The sequence below is a fragment of the Oncorhynchus kisutch genome, linkage group LG24 (assembly GCF_002021735.2).
Source record: "Oncorhynchus kisutch isolate 150728-3 linkage group LG24, Okis_V2, whole genome shotgun sequence".
In the NCBI taxonomy this organism is placed as follows: Eukaryota; Metazoa; Chordata; class Actinopteri; order Salmoniformes; family Salmonidae; genus Oncorhynchus; species Oncorhynchus kisutch.
In genome coordinates, this window is record NC_034197.2 from 29752244 (window position 1) to 29775158 (window position 22915).

Below are 22915 nucleotides of genomic sequence, written 5' to 3' on the forward strand. Positions count from 1 at the left end.
TCCATAGCACAGAAAATATTTATTTCACACATTATTTATCTAACCACACTTTTGTTCATGAAATAAATAGTGGCTCTGTGTGTTTCAGAGATTTGTGAAAAACAGCATAAATCCAGTGACCTCAGGAGCAAACAGCAACACAGGAGTCATCCCAGGAAATATGGTCCAGGAAGCAATCTGGCAGGTCACTGCTGTTACTCACTGCCAGCCAGCTGGAGAGAGATAAAGAAATAATCAAAACAGAGGTGCGAGGGCCAACTTCAGCTGGACTACACTGACAGATAGAAAAGGAGTGGGAGCCTATGATACTCCTCTCCTATTCACTCCATACTCCCACAACTCTCACTGATGATATTTGCCTTCTTAAAGAAGAATTTAGTAATGAATGATTGAGGACTTGGGTGAAACAGGGGCAGGGAGAACTCTGGTATTGTCTAAAATTAAGGATTCTAGCTTTAATTAATGATTGTGAGGATTTTGGCAAGTTTCAGCATGGTGGTGTTTGTTATATTCCCCATAGTCTACAGCGACGAGGGAGAAGACACTTTTCCACTTCCCTTTTTTCCTCCATCCCCTCCGTCTTATCTCCATTTTTCTTATCTCTCATTAGTCTGGTCCTGTGACGAGGGTTAGGCCTTGCAGCAGGAAACTAATCTATTTAAAAGTGGGGTTTCATTTTGGATAAACTTTATCAGCATGCCTATTTAAAATTTGAATAATGAAGAACAGCGTAAATCCCCGAAGTGCCCTTGTGACGACGCACACACAACAGCGAGCGGATTGGCGGCTGGTAATAATTGTGTAATCACTCAAATAACAAAGCGAATCTAAGCCTGGAGCCACTCCTCGGGTCGGCCAGCCTCCTAGATTTGCTGGGCTTTGTGATTTGTTCTGGGATTTGAGAAATAAGGAGAAACTCCTTGTGGCCTTGTAGCCCGATTGGATTGCAGAAACATGTTGGACCTTGTAAAAGGATGGAAGTGAGGCAAGGGAGGGCTTTGTCTGCATTTACAAATTTATGGCTCCAATCTTATTGAAACTCTGATCATGCGATTTCATAAGCGTAATGGTGGTCCTCTGCAGGCTACAATCACTCTCACTGACTGCTTTCTACCTCTACTCAGTTATTCTCTCTTTCTCCCTCAGCATGACACAGAAAGCAGTGTAAAATAGTTTGTTTTGGAACCTGCACCTCAACATCACTTTTCTGTCCTCCCCTTTATGTTTCAATTAGACCTACGGTCTGAGAGCAGGTTGGATGTTCATTGAGAATCAATGCTGGTGATCTATTGGAGAGGTGCTATTTAGACTTGGGACACACATATGCCCTCTAAACTCGGATGAAGAAATGAAGCCCTTTCAAAGCTCTTATAAAATGGGAGGTTTGTATGTATATTCAGAGCAAGTAGTATATTTTGGAAGATGCACTTGAGTAACAGGGATTTAAAGTTGATGGCCCTTTACTGAAAGAGCTGAGTGGGTTCTTCATGCATCGTCACATACAGTGCCTTAAATTTTTTATTTTTTTTATCCTAATCCATCCCACACACACACACACACACACACACACACACACACACACACACACACACACACACACACACACACACACACACAATGACAAAGCAAAAACTGTGAATTTTTTGCTAACTTGTAAAAAATAAACAAATGTTACATTTACATAAGTATTCAGACCCTTTACTCAGTACTTTGTTGAAAAACATTTGACAGCGATTACAGCCTCGAGTCTTCTTGGGTATGAATGCTACAAGCTTGGTACACCTGTAATTGGGGAGTTTCTCCCATTCTTCTCTGCAGATCCTCTCAAGCTCTGTCAGGTTGGATAGGGAGCGTGGCTGCACAGCTATTTTCACGTCTCTCCAGAGATGTGTGATCGGGTTCAAGTCCAGGATCTGGCCTGGCCACTCAAGGACATTCAGAGACTTACAAGAAGCCACTCTTGCGTCGTCTTGGCTGTGTGCTTAGGGTCATTTTCCTGTTGGAAGGTGAACCTTTGCCCCAGGTTTATGTCCTGAGCGCTCTGGAGCAGGTTTTCATCAAGGAACTTTCTGTACTTTGCTCTGTTCATCTTTGCCTTGATCCTGACTAGTCTCCCAGTCCCTGTCGCTAAAAGCCATCCCCACAGCATGATGCTGCCACCACCATGCGACACCGTAGGGATCGTGCCAGGTTTCTCCAGACGTGACACTTGGCTTTCAGGCCAAAGAGTTCAATCTTGTTTCAGACCAGAGATTCTTGTTTCTCATGGTCTGAAAGTCTTTGTGCCTTTTGGCAAACTCCAAGTGGGCTGTCATGTGCCTTTTACTGAGGAGTGGCTTCTGTCTGGCGACACTACCATAAAAGCCTGATTGGTGGAGTGCTGCAGAGATGGTTGTCCTTCTGGAAGGTTCTCCCTTCTCCACAGAGGAACTCTGGATCTCTGTCAGAATGACCATAGGGTTCTTGGTCACCTCCCTGACCAAGGCCCTTCTCCCCTGATTGCTCAGTTTGCCCGGGCGCCCAGCTCTAGGAAGACTCTTGGTGGTTCTAAACTTCTTCCATTTAAGATTGGAGACCACTGTGTTCTTGGGGACCTTCAATGCTGCACACATTTTTTTGGTACCCTTCCCCAGATCTGCGCCTCGACCCAATTCTGTCTCTGAGCTCTACGGACAATTCCTTCAACATCAGGGCTTGGTTTTTGCTCTGACATGCACTGTCAACTGTGGGACCTTATTTTGACAGGTGTGGACTCCAGTCATGTTGTAGAAACATTTCAAGAATGATCATTGGAAACAGGATGCACCTGAGCTCAATTGAGTCTTTTGGATACCCGTTTCTTTATCATTGTAGCTAAATGAGTGGGTCCTCTCTGCATCAACCTCGTTGGCATTTTCATTGTAACTAAATGAGTGGGTCCTCTCTGCATCAACCTCGTTGGCATTTTCATTGTAACTAAATGAGTGGGTCCTCTCTGCATCAACCTCGTTGGCATTTTCATTGTAACTAAATGAGTGGGTCCTCTCTGCATCAACCTCGTTGGCATTTTCATTGTAACTAAATGAGTGGGTCCTCTCTGCATCAACCTCGTTGGCATTTTCATTGTAACTAAATGAGTGGGTCCTCTCTGCATCAACCTCGTTGGCATTTTCATTGTAACTAAATGAGTGGGTCCTCTCTGCATCAACCTCGTTGGCATTTTCATTGTAACTAAATGAGTGGGTCCTCTCTGTATCAACCTCGTTGGCATTATCATTGTAACTAAATCAGGGTAGCCTAGTGGTTAGAGCGTTGGACTAGTAACCGGAAGGTTTCAAGTTCAAACCCCTGAGCTGACAAGGTACAAATCTGTCGTTCTGCCCCTGAACAGGCAGTTAACCCACTGTTCCTAGGCCGTCATTGAAAATTAGAATTTGTTCTTAACTGACTTGCCTAGTTAAATAAAGGTTAAAAAAATTAAAATGGGTGGGTCCTCTCTGCATCAACTGCTTTGGCATTTTCATTGTAACTAACTCATTTGGTATAATTAACTGAGCTAAGTTTGTAATTAATAATGATAGGAGATAGCATTGTTGAGCTCAACATTAAATTGCACTTGTCAAATTGACTCTCCTGGATGCACTAACGCTGACTACTAAGCAGGACTGTGGAAAGTCATGATATAATTTTGCCTAATAAGAGAGCCAGGGACTGAGTGACTTAATGAATGTTAGGAGAATGATGCCCCTCTTCTCATTGGAACTAATCTAGCTGTCACAATAATGAGATCCATTTCACAACCCTCTGTGATACAGGGCTCCCACGCAAGGGAACCGACTCACTTTCAGTTTTGTCAAAACCGAGTAGCTCTCGTGTAAGCTAATAATAAATCCTAGGTAATATACACTACCGTTCAAAAGTTTGGGGTCACTTAAATGTCCTTATTTTCCAAATTAACATACATGAAATTAGTTGCAAAATGAATAGGAAATAGTCAAGATATTGATAAGGCTATAAATAATGATTTTTTATTTAATTGTGTCCTTCAAACTTTGCTTCGTCAAAGATTCTCCATTTGCAGCCTTGCAGACCTTTGGCATTCTAGTTGTCAATTTGTTCAGGAAATCTGAAAAGATTTCACCCCATGCTTCTTGAAATCACCTCCCACAGGTCGGATTGGCTTGATGGGCAATTCTTACGTACCATACGGTCAAGCTGCACCCACAACAGCTCAATAGGGTTGAGATCCGGTGACTGTGCTGGCCACTCCATTATAGACATTATAGTTATTGCATAGTTTGGAGCTGTGCTTTGGGTCATTGTCCTGTTGTAGGAGGAAATTGGCTCCAACTAAGCGCTGTCCACAGGGTATGTTCGCATGGCATTGCAAAATGGAGTGATAGCCTTCTTCAAGATCCCTTTTACCCTGTACAAATCTCCCACTTTAAACCACCAAAGCACCCCAAGTCCATCACATTGCCTCCACCATGCTTGACAGATGGCGTCAAGCACTCCTCCAGCATCTTTTAATTTTTTCTGCGTCTCACAAATGTTAGTTTTTTTGTGTGATCCAAACATCTCAAACTTAGATTTCTGTCCATAGCACTTTTTTCCCCAATCTTCCTCTGTCCAATGTGTGTGTTCCTTTGCACATTTTAATAAATTATTTTTATTGGCCAGTCTGAGATATGGATTTTTCTTTGCAACTCTGCCTAGAAGGCCAGCATCCCGGAGTCACCTCTACACTGTTGACGTTGAGACTGGTGTTTTGCGGGTTCTATTTAAAGAAGCTGCCAGATGAGGACTTGTGAGGCTTCGGTTTCTCAAACTAGACACTAATGTACTTGTCCTCTTGCTCAGTTGTGCACTGGGGCCTCCCACTCCTCTTCTAGCTAGTTTGTGCTGTTCTGTGAAGGGAGTAGTACACAGCGTTGTACGAGATCTTCAATTTCTCACATGGAATAGCCTTCATTTCTCAGAACAAGAATAGACTGACGAGTTTCAGACGAAAGCTTTTGGTTTGTGGTCATTTTGAGCCTGTAATCGAACCCACAAATGCTGATGCTCCAGATACTCAATTAGAAGGCCAGTTGTATTGCTTCTTCAACCAGCACAGCAGTTTTCAGCTGTGCTAATATAATTGCAAAAGGGTTTTCTAATGATCAATTAGCCTTTTAAAATTATAAACTTGGATAAGCTAACACAACGTGCCATTGGAACACAGGTGTGATGGTTGCTGACAGTGGGCTTCTGTACGCCTATGTAGATATTCCGTTAAATATCTGCCTTTTCCAGCTACAATAGTCTTTTACAACATTAACAATGTCTACACTGTATTTCTGATCAATTTGTTATTTTAAAATGGACAAAAAAATGGCATCTCTTTCAAAAGGAAAGGACATTTCTAAGTGATCCCAAACTTTTGAACAGTAGTGTGTGAGATATATATATATATAAATATAACACACACTACTACTGGTCAAAAGTTTTTGAACACCTACTCATTCAAGGGTTTTTCTTTTTTTTCTACATTGTACAATAAGAGTGAAGACAAACTATGAAATAACACATGGAATCATTTAGTAAATTAATCTAAATATATATTTGAGATTCTTCAAATAGACACCATTTACCTTGATGACAGTTTGGCACACTCTTGGCATTCTCTCAACCAGCTTCATGAAGAATGCTTTTCCAACAGTCTTGAAGGAGTTCCCATATGTGTTGAGCACTTGTTGGGTGCTATTCCTTCACTTTGCGGTCCAACTCAACCCAAACCATCTCAAATTTGGTTGAGGTCGGGGGATTGTGGAGGCCTGGTCATCTGATGCAGTCCTCCATCCTTCTCCTTCATAAAATAGCCAACTAAGCCCACACCAAATGGGATGGCGTGTCGCTGCAGAATGCTGTGGTAGCGATGCTGGTTAAGTGTGCTTTGAATTCTAAATAAATCAGACAGTGTCACCAGCAAATCACCCCCACAACATATCACCACCTCCATGCTTTACGGTGGGAAATACACATGCGGAGATCATCTGTTCACCCACACCGCGTCTCACACTACCGGTCAAAAGTTTTAGAACACTTACTCATATAGATAGATAGATAAGATATAAGATAGATAGCAGTACAGTTTTATATAAGTTGTCTTCAATTCAAAGTGGCATTTCTGCAGCTTGAGCTGATATTTTACTTTCACCTGTTCACTTTCCTGTGGTTTCATTCTGAATCCCTTAGTGACTGCAGGGACAAGGTGTCTGCTCTCCAGTACAATCAAGATTCCTTTGAAACAGTGGGTAAAGTTGGGAGCGGTTCCAGGCGAGCAACTCTCCATTCTGCCATCTTCAGCACTCTACACCGCCCTGATTAAAGCCAGTCCCTTTCATTGATTGAAAAGGAGGGGAAAAACTTGAACCTTTCTGCTCCTCAGTTTCCACTCCTCCATTTATAGGGGAAAAAAGCTTCCCCTGACAATGTCCAGGCAATTTAGGTGGCATAGGCCTCTCCTGTTGCCCTTTCTGGCTCTGTTACCTCATCCAATCAACTGGGAAAGTATTTGTGCTTGTAGCGTAGCAGAGAGGCGGCCAGGAGTTAAATTGAGTTACCTGTTTAGAGACGGTTTCATTTTCTGAGGATGGCCCTGGAGAGCCTTGATGGAACTGCTTAACACTCATCGCTTCTGATGTCCCCCAGTGTCACAGAGAGACAGAGACACTGCACAACCGATAGAGAGGCTCACGGAACAGCACAAATGGCAGAGCTGGCTAGGGGGTTCTACTGGCCCAGTTCTGGGACAGACTGCTATAATGGAACTAATCATCATAAACTCTGTGTCTGTCTCTCTAAAACTCTGCTGGGAAACCCACACAGATGCAGGAACCATCCTCAAACACTGGTATAAACACACCCCATCATATCTCCCTCCCATGTCTCTCTCAGCATATACTGTATATGACAATGATATGTTATCATGGTTGGCCCAATCGATCAGCGTGTAATGACATTTCTCAGATACATCGATCTCCCATAATGATAGAGATGATGTACAGGATATATACAGTAGTCAGCTCATGGCCTGCCCATCTTTATTAATAACTACCAGACAGGATATGAAAGAGGAGAATGAGAGGGAAGAAAAGTAGAGGGGAGTTGTTACATGTTAGATAGCCATGACACCCACCACATCAAATTCTTCTGAAATAGTTTCTGTAGTTAGAAACCGGTAGGATTGACCAACATCCGATTTGGACCAAATTACTTCCTACCAAGGAATATATTTTTTTAAAGTCACCCGTGGACCCCCCCCCCCCCCCCACACCAATCCCACCAATATCCAGTATAAGTTCTGTCTGACAAGTAGTATGAAGCTGCAGCTTTGAGTATTTAAAAAAAAAAAAAAAAAAGTTTAACCTTTATTTAACAAGGCAAGTCAGTTAAGAACAAATTCTTATTTTCAGTGGGTTAACTGCCTGTTCAGGGGCAGAACGACAGATTTGTACCTTGTCAGCTCAGGGGTTTGAACTTGCAACCTTCTGGTTACTAGTCCAACACTCTAACCACTATGCTACCCTGCATCTCCATACTATGTCATGTATTCCCTGTGAATCTGGTGATGTTTTTCTCACCCCTTTTCAGAGAAATTATTAATTGAAATCGCTTGCATTATTTACCATAAAGTAGTATGAAAGTACCATTTTTTAACCACAAGATGTCGCTATTCCTGCTATACCCTACACATCCATTTGGCTGTTCTCTTGTGCTTATTAAAAACATTTCCATTGCAACATTGGGTAGAAAACCAATAGATTTGATTCATGATGAAAATAAATTGTGTGGTCATACTCACATTTCAAGACAGTCCTCCATGAAAGCAATTCAGTTTGTCCTTGTTTTAGGCTTTAATGTGTGTCCAGAAAACGTCCCCTCTGTCTGGTTTATTTCCTTCAAAAAAGGGATTAGTTGCCGTTAGACGATTCCTGGTGAACAAGCAAACCATTAGGCTACAACAGTTCTAATGGTTTCAACGTTATGGGATTAATCCCAATACATATAGAACTGTTTTTATTAGGGTTGTCTTGTCACACCATTTTAGTCCCTAGCCCATTTATCCATCAAAGTCTTCATATGAGAATTACATCATAGGGATAGCCCTCTCAGAACGGTCACTTGTTGGACTATCTAAGGAGAGTTGGATTGAAGCATCACTTGTTGGACTATCCAAGGAGAGTTGGATTGAAGCATTAGGTTGCTAAGAGAAGGACAAACTGAATTGCTTTCATGGAGGACCAGCTTTAATTTTCAGGATGATTATTTTCATCATGAGACAAATTGATTTTCTACCTAAAATTGCAAGGAAAATGTTGTGATCTATTTAATAAACACAAGAGACCAGCAAAATGGTCAAAACTGTGTGGTGGCATAGCAGGAACAGCAGCATCTAGTGTTAAAAAAAACCCAGGTATGTTCACACTACTTTATGGTAAATAATGCAAGTGACTTAAATTACTAATTTCTTTGATCAGGGGAGAATAAACTAGATGCACCGGGAATACATTACATAGTATGGAGAAGAAATACTCCAAGCAGCAGCTTCATACCGCTTGTCAAACAGAGAACTGATACTGTATACTGGTTGTTGGATTGGCATGGGGTGTGAGTAGTCCATGGGTGGCATTGGCCCATTTTTGGGAGAATCGTCATGTCTTACTCATTGGTAGGAAGAAGTTTGGTCCAAATCAGATGTTGAGTACTAGATTTTTTGAATATTATCTGAATCCAATAAATAAACAAACATAGGGCCAATTTGGGTGCAATAAATTACCTTCATTTCTCAAATGTTATTTCAACAAAAGAATGTTTTAGGAATGCTAATCATATATGTTAGTAAATACAGAAACAATTTCAGAACAATCTGAGATGGTGGGTGTCAAAAATCCTCTTTGTGCTTTGAGGTGGAACGACACAAGAGAGGAGGGAGCACCCCGCTCACCATCACGTCATGTAATTTACTCTGTTCTGGCCCATAATGTTTTATAGCTCAATCAATGATAGCAGAGTAGTCACTGATCTCATTTCACAACTCATATCCCTCAGTAATGGAACACAGAGACAAGTGCAGTTATTACCGAAGTCCAACCACAACGCATAATAATTTATCATGGGAAGAGGGGGAATCAACAAGCTGTTGTAGTAATCCCTTTGAGTTCTAATAGAAATCCTTTAGTAATCATTACGGACAGTGAGGGGCTACGTAACATGGAAGCATTAAAAACAACAAGTAGCCTATAGCCTTTGTTCTGCACACAATTAAATGTTTATTGACTTGCAATCACAGACCCAAACATACATTAGCAGGAGAAATATACAGGAGACATGTGCTCGACAGGGAAGATGTGCTGGGCAGTATCTGATCCCAAAGACTCATCTCTTTTCTCCAATATTTCAAAAGGAGTTATATATTTGCAGTATTTTGTATGCTTTATTGTGCTTTGTATTCCCACATGTTTAATCCACTTTTGTAGCAATGTATCTAAAAGTATTTCTGAGAGAAATGGACATTCATTTCATTATTGACTAATGTTTTGATCGTTCTTTATTCACCGGCCACTAGATGGCAGGCTTGAACCTTTTCATCCAAGCATTTCCCTGATCTGTGACTGCCAGGTGGGGTAACTTGAGTGCAAAGTCTCATATGCAACTTCTTTCTCTATGTAACCTATAAAACGGGATTGCTATCGCTGACATTTTCAAATAGGAGAGTACATGTTTCTTTACATTATTCAAGGGGTGCATGGATCTAGGTAACAACAATTTACCTTCCCATCACAATGAAACAGTATCGTTGAACATAATAGAAAACTTGTCCCCGCTGTGTGAAAAATACAGACTGCAAAATGACACCAAAATAAAGACACTAAACTCTATTCATCCTCACCACTGACTCATTCATATTTGAGAATTTGGCAGTGGGCCAGGCTAACAGAAAGCCGCTCAAATGGAGGGTAATTAAGTGGGTACATATTCACAGGTTAATAATTGGCAGGGAGAGAACAGGAGGCTATACAAAACACGTTAGGATTGACAAACCCAACATGTGTTTACAGAGTTGATCACTGGATTCAGCTGGATCAGTACAATAGTCAAAACAGACAGATGGACCTACTGTAGCCTCCCTCTTTCTCTGTCATAGTTTGCCCATGCATTAGAATTACAGCTACTTGCATCCATAGAGATGCATACTGGTGACCTCCAAGAATACAATAGAAAATAGAACCGAAAGACCCATGTTTCAAACCACAAGACAGCAGCTCAGCCACTCTTCTATTGGCAGGACAACTGCAGAGGTGATTGGACATTTGCAGCTGTTCATCTGACTAAAACTAAGAACGACTTCTGCTGTCCCAGAATGAGACAATTTTTTTTCAATCTGTGCCTCCACAGAGATAGTAGCTTACAGTGGACATGAAGGGCACGATAAGAGCAGACATTTCCCTGTGCAGCACTCTAACTGTCCCTGTGCAGGCAGCAGATGGTGCGCTGCAAATCACTTACTGCTGGGAGCAGGAAGCATCAGGTCAGGGTTTATGCTTTGAGGTCCACTCTGAACCTGGCTGATTTGATAGCAATAGTTTGCATATATGCTCAGTCTAATCAAATGTATGAAGGGGGAGGTAGGATTTGCAAAGCAGGTAGATAGACAGGACTCCCAGTCAATCATCCAGTGTAGAGGAGAAGGCTCCTAATACCATGGACATGGTTGTAGAGGTTATTACAGTGCAGTATGTTCTGTAACTAGAGCGTTATGGGCTTATATTCTTCTTACGGTTACACAGGCAGCCCAATTCTGATATTTTTTCACTAACTGGTCTTTGGACCAATCAGATCAGCTATGAAAAATATCTGATGTGAAAAGAGTTGATGTGATTGGTCAAAAGACCAATCAGTGGAAAAAGCATCTGAATTGTTTCTCTTAGGAGTGCGTGATCAAGCAACAAATTCAAGAACACACACAGGACCCATTATGTAGGCCAATAGGGTTATATGTATTGTCATAGGTCACTGGAGCTAAATGGGGTTACCCATCACTTAATAATCTCTAAATCAGGAAAACATTTTCCCTTTTAATGATAACTACATTTAAAAAATATACAAAATGCAATATACAGTATATCACAAGAACCTGAACTGTCCAATGCATGGACAGAGGCTATGGGCTACAATAACATTACACCCAGCGGAGCATGATCATAACCCCTCTGTTATAGCTGTCAAAATATCTAACACAACTGTCATATACAGAGAGATTCATTCGACCTGACTGAGAAGCACGTCTACACACAGCAGACGGCACTTGAAAGAACCAGCTCTCAAGCAGAGGTCTATAGCTCATCCAGGGGATGAACACACTATCATGTATGGGATTAATGCCCCTATCTATATGGTGGGAGCAGCTCATTTATTATAAAATTGTCAATATACTTTTGTCTTAATCAGCTTTCTATACAGCCATTCTATTACATGAACTACTTCACTATTTGGATAAGATTGGACAAATCACATTCAAAATAACACCTTCCAGGTCTTTTGGAATACTTTCAAGCACATTTAATGTATGCAAGTATTGCATGTGTGATGTGCGGGTGGGTGGGTGTATCTCTGCCAAGCTGACTGACAACAACAGCCTTGGGGCAAGATTGTGTGTAATTCTCCCATCTATCCATGGCAGTGATATGCCCATGGCATAAACATGGAGTATAATACAAGTATCTTTAACCCAATATTGTTGAAATCAAAACACCTACACAAACACTTGTCCTGGAGCAACACAAATATCAAAAACGGAAAACATTTTACAAAAAAATAAAAGATTAATCAAACAAATCTCAGGAATTGTAAAATCTGATTCCTTACGTACTACAGCTACGTCTGGAGCCAATCCCCATCCTCGCCTGCTCCCTTCTGTTCACCTTCTGTCAGTAAGCCTGATCCAGATGCATCATTACACCCGTGGCTGGCTCAGGTTGGCACTCTGTGGTTGTATGAGTGAGTGGGAGTCAGGATGCGCCCACTGGCGATGAGGTATAGTGCGGAGGTGTTATCTAGGAGGTGAACCTAATGCACTGTGACAGAAATCAGAGCTGTCAGGACCACCGTGACCAAGAGGCATAGACTGCATCTATCCAGACAAATCCACAGAGAGGAGAGAGGAGATGGGAAGTGGATGGAAGGGAAGAAAACAGAGTGAGAAAGAGGCAAACTCACAGAGAGACAGAAAGGGGGGAGAGAGGAAGGGATCAAAGACTTCCACAGAGGATGGGACAGAGGGGGAGAGAGAGGAGAGAAACCCACACAGTGCACAGGAGAGGTGGGTGGAGAGGAATAGACATCTTCCTGCCACATAGAGAGCAAAGGATGTGGAGAGAGAAGCATTAATGACTGCAAACCTAGAGAGGAGAGAAAAAGGTGTGTTGAGAGAGAGAGAGAGACATCGGGGGTTTACATACATGTAGTGTATATCCCTATACTAATCGTCTGGGATTCATCAAGTAGATCACTGTCAACAAGACAATGACCACTCTATTGAATATTTCATGTTAAACCCCCAATCACCCATTGTCTGTTATTGGCAGAAAGAGAGTCACAGGAGTTAAAAGAGAGAAGAGGACAGAGGGGCAGACAGCAGTCTGGCCATAGAGACCAGTGATCACAGGCAAGCCAGGCTGCCCAGAGAGGACAGAGGGACAGACAGCAGTCTGGCCATAGAGACTGGTGATCACAGGCAAGCCAGGCTGCCCAGAGAGGACAGACAGCAGTCTGGCCATAGAGACTGGTGATCACAGGCAAGCCAGGCTGCCCAGAGAGGACAGGCTGTGCTCACTCTACCTCTGGGGAGAGGTAGAGACAGAGTTGCATTTCCTATTACACTGTAACAAATACTCATACCTAAGAATCTTTCTTTCCCAAAATTAATTAGAAAGAATTTGAAACTATCAATATATATATATTTTCTTTTAATATTTATTGTGCAGTTTTGGCAGCCAAATATACGACCCCCTCCCACAACCTGGGGGACGACCAGTGAAAAGTACAATGCAACAGTAGCATTTGCCATTTTGTTTTGTCTCGTCTTGTCTTTCATGCCATGTGACTCTTCAACCATGTTAAAACTAGCCTCCTATTACTTTGATTCATTATTCTCGTTGCTGTAGGTTGCTTTTAATGTTAACATCATTATCACTACTACTATTATTATTGTTACCTTATTACTGTTAGTCAAACCACTGTTGGTATATGTATACTTTGACAATGCAAGTGATTTAACTCGCCATGTCAATAAAGTTGATGAAATTTGAGAGAAAACAGCAGTAGTGACTAAGGAAGGAAAGCATCATTATTTCAAAGATGACAGTGAGGGAGACAGGGCTGTGCTCTAAATGACAAACAGCAGGAGGAGGGGATTGTAGGAGATTAAGTGAGCTGTGTTTGTAACATCGCAAAGCACTGCAGGATTTTTTTATAAAGCACAGCTCACATTTGGCAGACAGATAAAGCTCACAGAGCAACTTTACCAGTGGACAGAGACTGAGTGAGTGATAGAAGAGAGAGTAGTGACACCTTTGCTCAGGATTCTGTCTGGGGAAAGGGATGATAAGCTCTCACTTCGGACTGAACTGTTGGATACCTGTGGCTCGCTTAACGTGAAGTACTACTTTTGGGAAAAGGACAAGTCCTGAAGTTAGACTGAACAGTTGGATACTCGTGTGAAGGATTGCTTAGAATTAAATAGTACTTTGGGGAAAGAGACAAAACAGTCAGGATTCCGTGCTGTTTGAGTAGTTTGTTTTAGCGGGTCTTGGAGGTGTGGTAGAGTAAATATCTGAATAACTTCATGCTTTTTAAAATCTGATTCATGACACTTATTAAATCAGTGCCAGCGATGCGGTTTTAATTGCTTTTTGGTGAGGACGATGACAAGCCTTTGAGTCAATTGTACAGAGAGGGAAAGTACTCTTCAGGGAAAAGGTATTTCTTTATTAACCCTTTAGTAGTACAGGAGTGGAAGAACACTCTTGACGACACAGTCAGAACATTATGGAAAAACATGCATCAGGATATCTCAAAGAGTTGTGACTGCTGTGACTGTTTTCTTCCTTACACTTGACAATAAGATGTGATAAGTCATGTGATAAGATCATCTTTATTTCTTTTTTAAATTCTGTATCCCCTGGATACATTTTGTTTGTGCATGCATGATAAAACTGACCTATAGATTAAAGGCTTTTTATGGTTTATACTCTATTCCATTCTCACCTTGTAAAAGTATTCTGACCATTGTAAGTCACTGGTCGTTGACAATCTCTTTCCACTGCATTCATTCAACCATGGTAGGTCATTTACATAACAAATCTTTTTCCTCCCTAGGAGAATGGGCCAGAGCAGAATGACCTCCCTCTTCTCTCCAGACACTGTAGTGCTGCTGTGCCTCCTCCTCCACTCCACAGAGGGAACCTGCCCCTCCATCTGTCTCTGCACCTCAGACACACTGAGCTGTGGCTCCCAGGGCCTCACCAGACTGCCCCTCCTCCTGCCCCCCACCACCGTCACCCTCGACCTCAGCTACAACCGGCTGGGCTGGCTGGGCCCCGGCAGCTTCTCCAGCCTGCCCAAACTTGACACCCTCCGCCTGGCAAACAATCAGCTCACGACGCTGGGCCATGGGGTCTTCCAGAACACCTCCAGCCTCCGTCACCTGGACCTGTCCTCCAACAGGCTGCGGGTGCTGGAGCAGCACTTCCTGCAGGGTCTGTGGAGGCTGGAGGAGCTGCTGCTCTACAACAACCATATCACCCGCGTGGAGGGTGGGACGCTGAGCGGTCTGAGCAGTCTCAGGAAGGCTTACTTCAGCCTCAACCAAGTCACAGAATTCCCCTTCTTTTCCATACGGGACCACAGTCATCCGTTTCTCACCATGTTGGACCTGTCCTCCAACCGTATGACCACACTACCCTGGGAGGATGTGAAGGCACTGCCGGGGTCAGTGCAGAAGGGGCTGTACCTCCATAACAACTCTCTGGTGTGTGAGTGTTCCATGTACAGTGTGTTCTGGCACTGGGAGCAGAGGGGCTTCGACTCGGTCAGGGACTTCACAGATGAGCACACCTGCCTGATCTACGGCGAGCCGCGCGCCTCGGTCCGATTCCTCCGACACTCCCTCTACTTCCAAAACTGCACAGTGGGGAAGGTGGTCTCTTTGCCCATGGCTGTTCTCCTCTCCAACCTCATGGTGAACGAGGGGGAGAGGGTCCATCTGGACTGCCAAACCTCCCTCAGAGGTAAAGAGCTGTCATACACATGGGTCTCTCCAAATCAGGAATACCTGACCCAGACGAGCTTCAATGACACCCTCATCAACGTGTTCCCTAACGGGACCTTGGAGATCCCAGCCGCCAAGCTGAATGACTCGGGACTCTACTTGTGTACAGCCCTGGACTACAAACACATGCTGAATGCAACCAGGGAGGTGAATGTCACCGTGATCCGCCCCATGCCTGACACCTTCAACACGGGCTACACCACCTTACTGGGTTGCGTGGTCACCCTGGTAGTCATCCTAATGTACCTCTACCTAACGCCCTGCCGCTGTGGGTGCTGTAAGCAGCCCCTGCCTCCGGCCATCCCGATCCCTGCCTACGACCCAAACACCCTGGCCTCCATCTTCTCCCCCACACTGAGCCACAGGGACCCAACCAAGGCCAACATCAACAAGCGGGTGGTGTTCATGGAGCCTCTGATGGAGGAGCAGAACGGGGATCTGAGGGCCACCCTGGCCAGGGAGCAACCAGGGTTGCAGTGGGAGTGGGGCACCAGCGGACTCTCCTAGTTAACCTATCAGAGCCTGTCGCTGACAAAGAGCACTTTAAGAATTGAGCCCATGACTTACAATAGACATGTATCAGGTGGTCTGAATGGAACACAAACATGACATCCTCGTTCCTCTTTCTCTGCTGGAAGGCTTTATCTAACCGGACTATCCTCAAATGATCGCTGAGCCCTGGAGAGAGTGTGAAAGAGAGACCCTCACAGGTCTGTATAAGGGCTCTAACTAATGTTCCTCCTCTTTCCTCCTTCGTCTTATTGAAGACCAGGTTGAGTTTTGCAAGACTGTATATTTCTGTCCATGCTATTGTGGAAGGTTAGAGCAAAGTTAATTGAACGGCACAAACTTTGGCACTGGAGAGATTTATCTTCTCTCCTTAAAATCATGAACTCCAAACGCATTGGTCCTCCCTCCTCCCTGAAGTGTAAAAATATTGCATTGGTGTAAGCATGGGAAGATTGTAGACAGATTTCCTATTATATTTAACATGAGCTAATTCCTTTTAAATCCATAAATGGATGTGAGTGCATGAGCAGACACATTCGGGTGAAAGGTCTGGGACAGAATTGGGGAACACTGATGAAGTCCTATTGGGACATTTTGGACTTGGCTGACATCCACAAAAGCTGTTAGAGTAATAGAGTTTTTGGAATTGTATTTTTTTTTTCCTTCATGGGATTAAAGTTAAGCGTGAGTATATCAGGTCACCGGCGAACCACACTCCCCCGCAAATATACACTACTGTTCAAAAGTTTGGGGCCACTTAGAAATGTCCTTGTTTTAGTTTTTTGTCCATTATAATAACATCAAATTGATCAGAAATTCAGTGTAGACATTGTTAATGTTGTAAATGACCATTGTAGCTGGAAACATCTGATTGTAATGGAATATCTACATAGGCGTACAGAGGCCCCTTATCAGCAACCATCACTCCTGTGTTCCAATGGCACGTTGTGTTAGCTAATCCAAGTTTATCATTTTAAAAAGGCTAATTGATCATTAGAAAACCCTTTTGCAATTATGTTAGCACAGCAGAAAACTGTAGTGCTAATTTAAAAAAGCAATACAACTGGCCTTCTTCAGACTAGTTGAGTATCTGGAGCATCAGCATTTGTGGGTTTGATTACAAAAAGTTCTCAAAAAGTTCTTTGAAACATTTAGTTCATTCATTCTGATTGTCATAAGGCTCCATGACTTTGTCCACACAGGGCATCTGAACACACAAATACATTGATGATTTTCATAAAAATTTGGGCTGTTTTATTTAACTTTGTACACCTGTGGTGTTCCCGGTCAAAAATAACCGGTCATTAGAAATGAATGGGTGAGACTACAATTAGTGTATAAAATTGAGTTCAGGCACATGCCCATTCATCAGATGGACACACTTCCTTTCCCAGACCCACACATGCATGCTTGTTTGAGCAAACACACACACACACACACACACACACACACACCTCACTCCCCTTCTTGGCTTCCATGGCAACCCCCACGGGAACCTTTCCCCAATAGAATCTTTCCCCCACAGGAACCACACCTGTTAGCATTTTCCGAAACAATCGCAACATTGTTTCAATACTATATAGAACTTTTCTTGCAGCTCTGGTATAAAGCTTTTTTGAGGCGTTGCTTACAATTCATTTTGTGGCAGCACAATGACCAAACGATATACTGTATGTGAGGCTCTTGATCATCTCTTTGATAATGACACTGGTGAGGAGGAGAGAGACCAGGAAACTGACAGTGAAGATGCATTAGAGGAGGAAGTGTCAGAAGTTGAAGACAACACAGAATATGATCCAGACCAAGAGACAACCGATGTGGAACATTCCAGTGATGAGGAAGGGGGCCCTGCTGAGGTTGATGTTACATTCCAGTGATGAGGAAGAGGGCCCTGCTGAGGTTGTTGTTACATTCCAGTCAAAGAATGGGAATTTGTCCTGGTCTTCATCCCCACCTGAGAGGAGAGGTCGGCTGTCAGCTGAAAATGTTATCAGGATGACCTCAAGGCCAACAACATACGTCATATCCTGGGTTGATGACAAAATACTGCCAACCATTTCAAATGTTTAAATAGTTTCAAAACAAATGTCCTTGTTAAACTTTGACAGAAAGTAGTCTGTGATAAATAGCACAATACGTTTCATCTGAGTATTTGTTATAGTCAAAATAATCCATACATTATGCTTTTCTACTCAAAAACGAGTTGTAGGAGCTCAGGTCAATGAGGCCTACAGGCCATAAATAGCTAAAACGAGTTGTAGGAGCTCAGGTCAATGAGGCCTACAAGCCATAAATAGCTAAAACGAGTTGTAGGAGCTCAGGTCAATGAGGCCTACAGGCCATAAATAGCTAAAACGAGTTGTAGGCCTCATTGACCTGAGCTCCTACAGGCCATAAATAGCAAAAACGAGTTGTAGGAGCTCAGGTCAACGAGGCCTACAGGCCATAAATAGCTAAAACGAGTTGTAGGAGCTCAGGTCAACGAGGCCTACAGGCCATAAATAGCTAAAACGAGTTGTAGGAGCTCAGGTCAACGAGGCCTACAGGCCATAAATAGCTAAAACGAGTTGTAGGAGCTCAGGTCAATGAGGCCTACAGGCCATAAATAGCTAAAACGAGTTGTAGGCCTCATTGACCTGAGCTCCTACAGGCCATAAATAGCTAAAACGAGTTGTAGGAGCTCAGGTCAACGAGGCCTACAGGCCATAAATAGCTAAAACGAGTTGTAGGAGCTCAGGTCAACGAGGCCTACAGGCCAGAAATAGCTAAAACGAGTTGTAGGAGCTCAGGTCAACGAGGCCTACAGACCATAAATAGCAAAAAGAAGTTGTAGGAGCTCAGGTCAATGAGGCCTACAGGCCATAAATAGCTAAAACAAGTTGTAGGAGCTCAGGTAAATGAGGCCTACAGGCCATAAATAGCTAAAACGAGTTGTAGGAGCTCAGGTCAATGAGGCCTACAGGCCATAAATAGCTAAAACGAGTTGTAGGAGCTCAGGTCAATGAGGCCTACAGGCCATAAATAGCTAAAACGAGTTGTAGGAGCTCAGGTCAATGAGGCCTACAGGCCATAAATAGCTAAAACGAGTTGTAGGAGCTCAGGTAAATGAGGCCTACAGGCCATAAATAGCTAAAACGAGTTGTAGGAACTCAGGTCAACGAGGCCTACAGGCCATAAATAGCTCAAACGAGTTGTAGGAGCTCAGGTCAATGAGGCCTACAGGCCATAAATAGCTAAAACGAGTTGTAGGAGCTCAGGTCAATGAGGCCTACAGGCCATAAATAGTTCAAACGAGTTGTAGGAGCTCAGGTCAATGAGGCCTACAGGCCATAAATAGCTAAAACGAGTTGTAGGAGCTCAGGTCAATGAGGCCTACAGGCCATAAATAGCTAAAACGAGTTGTAGGAGCTCAGGTCAATGAGGCCTACAGGCCATAAATAGCAAAAAGAAGTTCAAAACTTGTAATGTTCACAATAACTTAAGTTGATAAAAAATATCTAACACAACATTAGGTAATAATACATATATAATGTATTTACAATCAGCTATGATGGGGCGGTCATTTTGGACGAGGAACACAGAATTAGTTAACATGAAACGAACACAACAGGAGGGTTAAAAAGATTCAGCGAGAATATGAAGACAATTTTTGCTGTAGGAAAATAGGCTACCCACACTTTGAAAGATTGGACTTCAAAAACAGGAATTATCATGAGGTCACATTTTAATTCGTAACCTCTACAGGATCGGTGTTTCCCGCCCGTGAGACAATTGAGCTAACGTAGGCTAATGTGATTTGCATGAGGTTGTAAGTAACACAAAAAACATCCCAGGACATACACATTGATATGAGCAGAAAGCTTCAATTCTTGTTAATCTAACTGCACTGTCCCATTTACAGTAGCTATTACAGTGAAAGAATACCATGCTATTGTTTGAGGAGAGTGCACAATGACGACGTTGAAAATGTATTAATAAACCAATTAGGCACATTTGGGCAGTCTTGATACAACATTTTGAACATATATGCAATGGTTCATTGGATCAGTGTAAAACTTTGCACAATACACTGCTGCCATCTAGTGGCCAACGTCTAAATTGCAGCTGGGCTGGACTAATACATTATGGCCTTTCATTTGCATTTCGAAGATGGTACAACAACAAAAAATGCAATGTATTATCTTTTACCAGATCTAATGTGAAATTAATGTAGGAGAATATAAACACATTTCCACAAACTTCAAAGTGTTTATTTTCAAATGGTATCAAGAATATGCATATCCTTGCTTCAGGTCCTGAGATACAGGCAGTTAGAGTTGGGTATGTCATTTTAGACAAAAATTTTAAAAAAGGGTTGGATCCCATACAAAATAAAATAGCTAAATGTAAGATAGTATCTTAGTACCCCTTTACAGTGACTTTGGAAAGTATTCATACCACGTTTTTCCACATTATGTTACAGCCTTATTCAAAAATGTATTAAATAACATCCTCAGCAACCTACAAGTCTCTGAATGCCCTTGAGTGGCCCAGCCAGCGCCCTAACACAATCAAACATCTCTGGAGAGACTTGAAATTAGCTGTGCATCAACGCTCCCCATCCAACCTGACAGAACTTGAGGATCTGCAGAGAAAACTGGGAGAAACTCCCTAAATACAGGTGTGCCAACCTTGTAGCGTCATACCCAAGAAGACTGGATGCCGTAATATTTGCCAAAAGGTGCTTCAACGAAGTACTGAGTAAAGGGTCTGATTACTTATGTAAATGTGATATTTCAGTTTCTTTTTATATATATAAATTAGCAAAAGTTCCAACCTGTTTTTGCTTTGTCATTATGGGGTTGTGTGTGTAGATTGAGGAAAACATTTATTTTAGAATAAGGCTGTAATGTAACAAAATGTGGAAAATGTCAAGGGGTCTGAATACTTTCTGAAGGCACTGTAGGTATCAAACATACAGTACCAGTCAAAAGTTTGGACGCACCTACTCACTCAAGGGTTTAGTTATGTTTTACTATTTTCTGCATTGTAGAATAATAGTGAAGACATTAAAACTATGAAATAACACATATGGAATCATGTAGTAACCAAAAAAAAAGTGTAAACAAATGAAAACATTTTATAATTTTAGATTCTTCAAAGTATCCACCCTCTGCTTAACACTCTTGGCATTCTCTCAACCAGCTTTATGATGAATGCTTTTCTAACAGTCTTGAACCCGTTCCCACATATGCTGAGCACTTGTTAGCGGCTTTTCCTTGTCTCTGTGGCCCAACTCCTCCCAAACCATCTCAATTGGGTTGCGGTTGGGTGATTGTGGAGGCCAGTTTATCTGATGCAGCGCTCCATCACTCTCCTTCTTGGTTAAACAGCCCTTACACAGCCTGGAGGTGTGTTTTGTGTCATTGTCCTGTTGAGAAAAAATATATATTCCCACTAAGCGCAAATCAGATGGGATGGTGTATTGCTGCAGAATTCTGTGGTACCCATGCTGGTTAAGTGTGCCTTGAATTCTAAATAAATCACTGACAATGTCACCAGCAAAGCACCACCATACTAAAGGACAGATTTCCACCAATCTAATGTCCATTGCTCTTATTTCTTGACCCAAGCAAAATATCTTCTTATTGGTGTTTCTTTGCAGCAATTCGACCATTAAGGCCTGATTCACACGGTCTCCTCTGAATAGTTGATGTTGAGATGTCTCTCTTACTTGAACTCTGAATAATTTATTTGGGCTGCAATTTCTGAGGCTGTTAATTAACTGATGAACTTATCCTCTGCAGCAAAGGTAACTCTGGGTCTTCCAGGGAGCCACTTTCACCATAGCGCTTTATGGTTTTTGCGACTGCACTAGTTCTTGAAATGTTCCACATTGACGGACCTTCATGTCTTAAAATAATGATGGACTGTATTTTCTCTTTGCTTATTTGAGCGGTTCTTGCCATAATATGGACTTGGTCTTTTACCGAAAGGGCCATCTTCTGTATACCCCCCTACCTTGTCACAACACAACTGATTGGCTCAAACTCATTAACAAAAGAAATTCCACAAATTAACACCTGTTAATTGAAACGCATTCCAGGTGACTACCTCATGATGCTGGGTGAGAGAATGCCAAGAGTGTGTAACAGTGTCATCAAGGCAAAGGGTGGCTACTTAGAATAATCTCAAATATATTTTGATTTGTTTAACACTTTTTTGGTTAATACATGATTCCATAGTTCAGATGACTTCACTATTATTCTACAATGAAAGAGAAAAGAAAACCCCTTGACTGAGTAGTTGTGTCCAAACGTTTGACTGGTATTGTATATTAAAAACATATACAAATATTTAATTTGGCCTTTTTTACTATAGCCTAGAGAAGTGCATTGAATAACAGATTTTTTAAAATGATTGCCATTCATTAAAGTCAAACAAGGTTGACATTAGTTTGTAGCACAAACGGTTCTGATGCTACAGACAGAAGTTGTCTCATCGATGGTACCAAGTTCAGACAAGTCCCCTGACACTTGTGGGGGTCGTAGAGAACCATCGTGTTCGTGAGTCTCCCCTTTCTATAGAGTGGTCATAATAGTTTATAGGTCAAACCGTTTGGACACTACAGACATTCCAAAAATCTGCCTTCTCAGAAATGTCTCATGGTCTGACAAAACAACTCTCCTTGCCACCTCTCACCGCAGATGAGGAAGTGCAACGTTGGCGGATGTGAGGGCTTAAGACATCCAATGCAAAAAAAATACATTTTAAAAATCTCTTGCTTAAAACTGACAGATTTTGACGGTGCATCAATCGACTCTAGTGGGTTTTAATCCAATAATCCTGAATTTGTAATTCAATGAATGGAAACTAGGACACTGTAGAAACAATCTAGTGCCTGTGCACAAGCCTTCCCTGAAAACCTCAATCTACCTGTGACAGGAGTCTACCTAGTAGTAACATTTCACAGAACCCAAAATGTAACCGGTGTTGAAACTCCTAATACCACACATCTCCTATCAACTTATGTCTATAATGGTTGTTTATCTGGCATGTGGCAGAACGGAAACC

The 22915-nt window shown here is 42.3% G+C and overlaps 1 protein-coding gene across 1 annotated transcript; it reads left to right on the forward strand.

The window, feature by feature from the left end:
- Nucleotides 1–13474: 13474 nt before the first annotated feature.
- Nucleotides 13475–17815, forward strand: LOC109869782 (amphoterin-induced protein 3). The gene is made up of 2 exons (XM_020460033.2): nucleotides 13475–14001; nucleotides 14401–17815. The coding sequence occupies exon 2, from the start codon at nucleotides 14405–14407 to the stop codon at nucleotides 15857–15859; it is 1455 nt and encodes a 484-aa protein (XP_020315622.1). The 5' UTR covers nucleotides 13475–14001; nucleotides 14401–14404; the 3' UTR covers nucleotides 15860–17815.
- Nucleotides 17816–22915: the final 5100 nt, after the last annotated feature.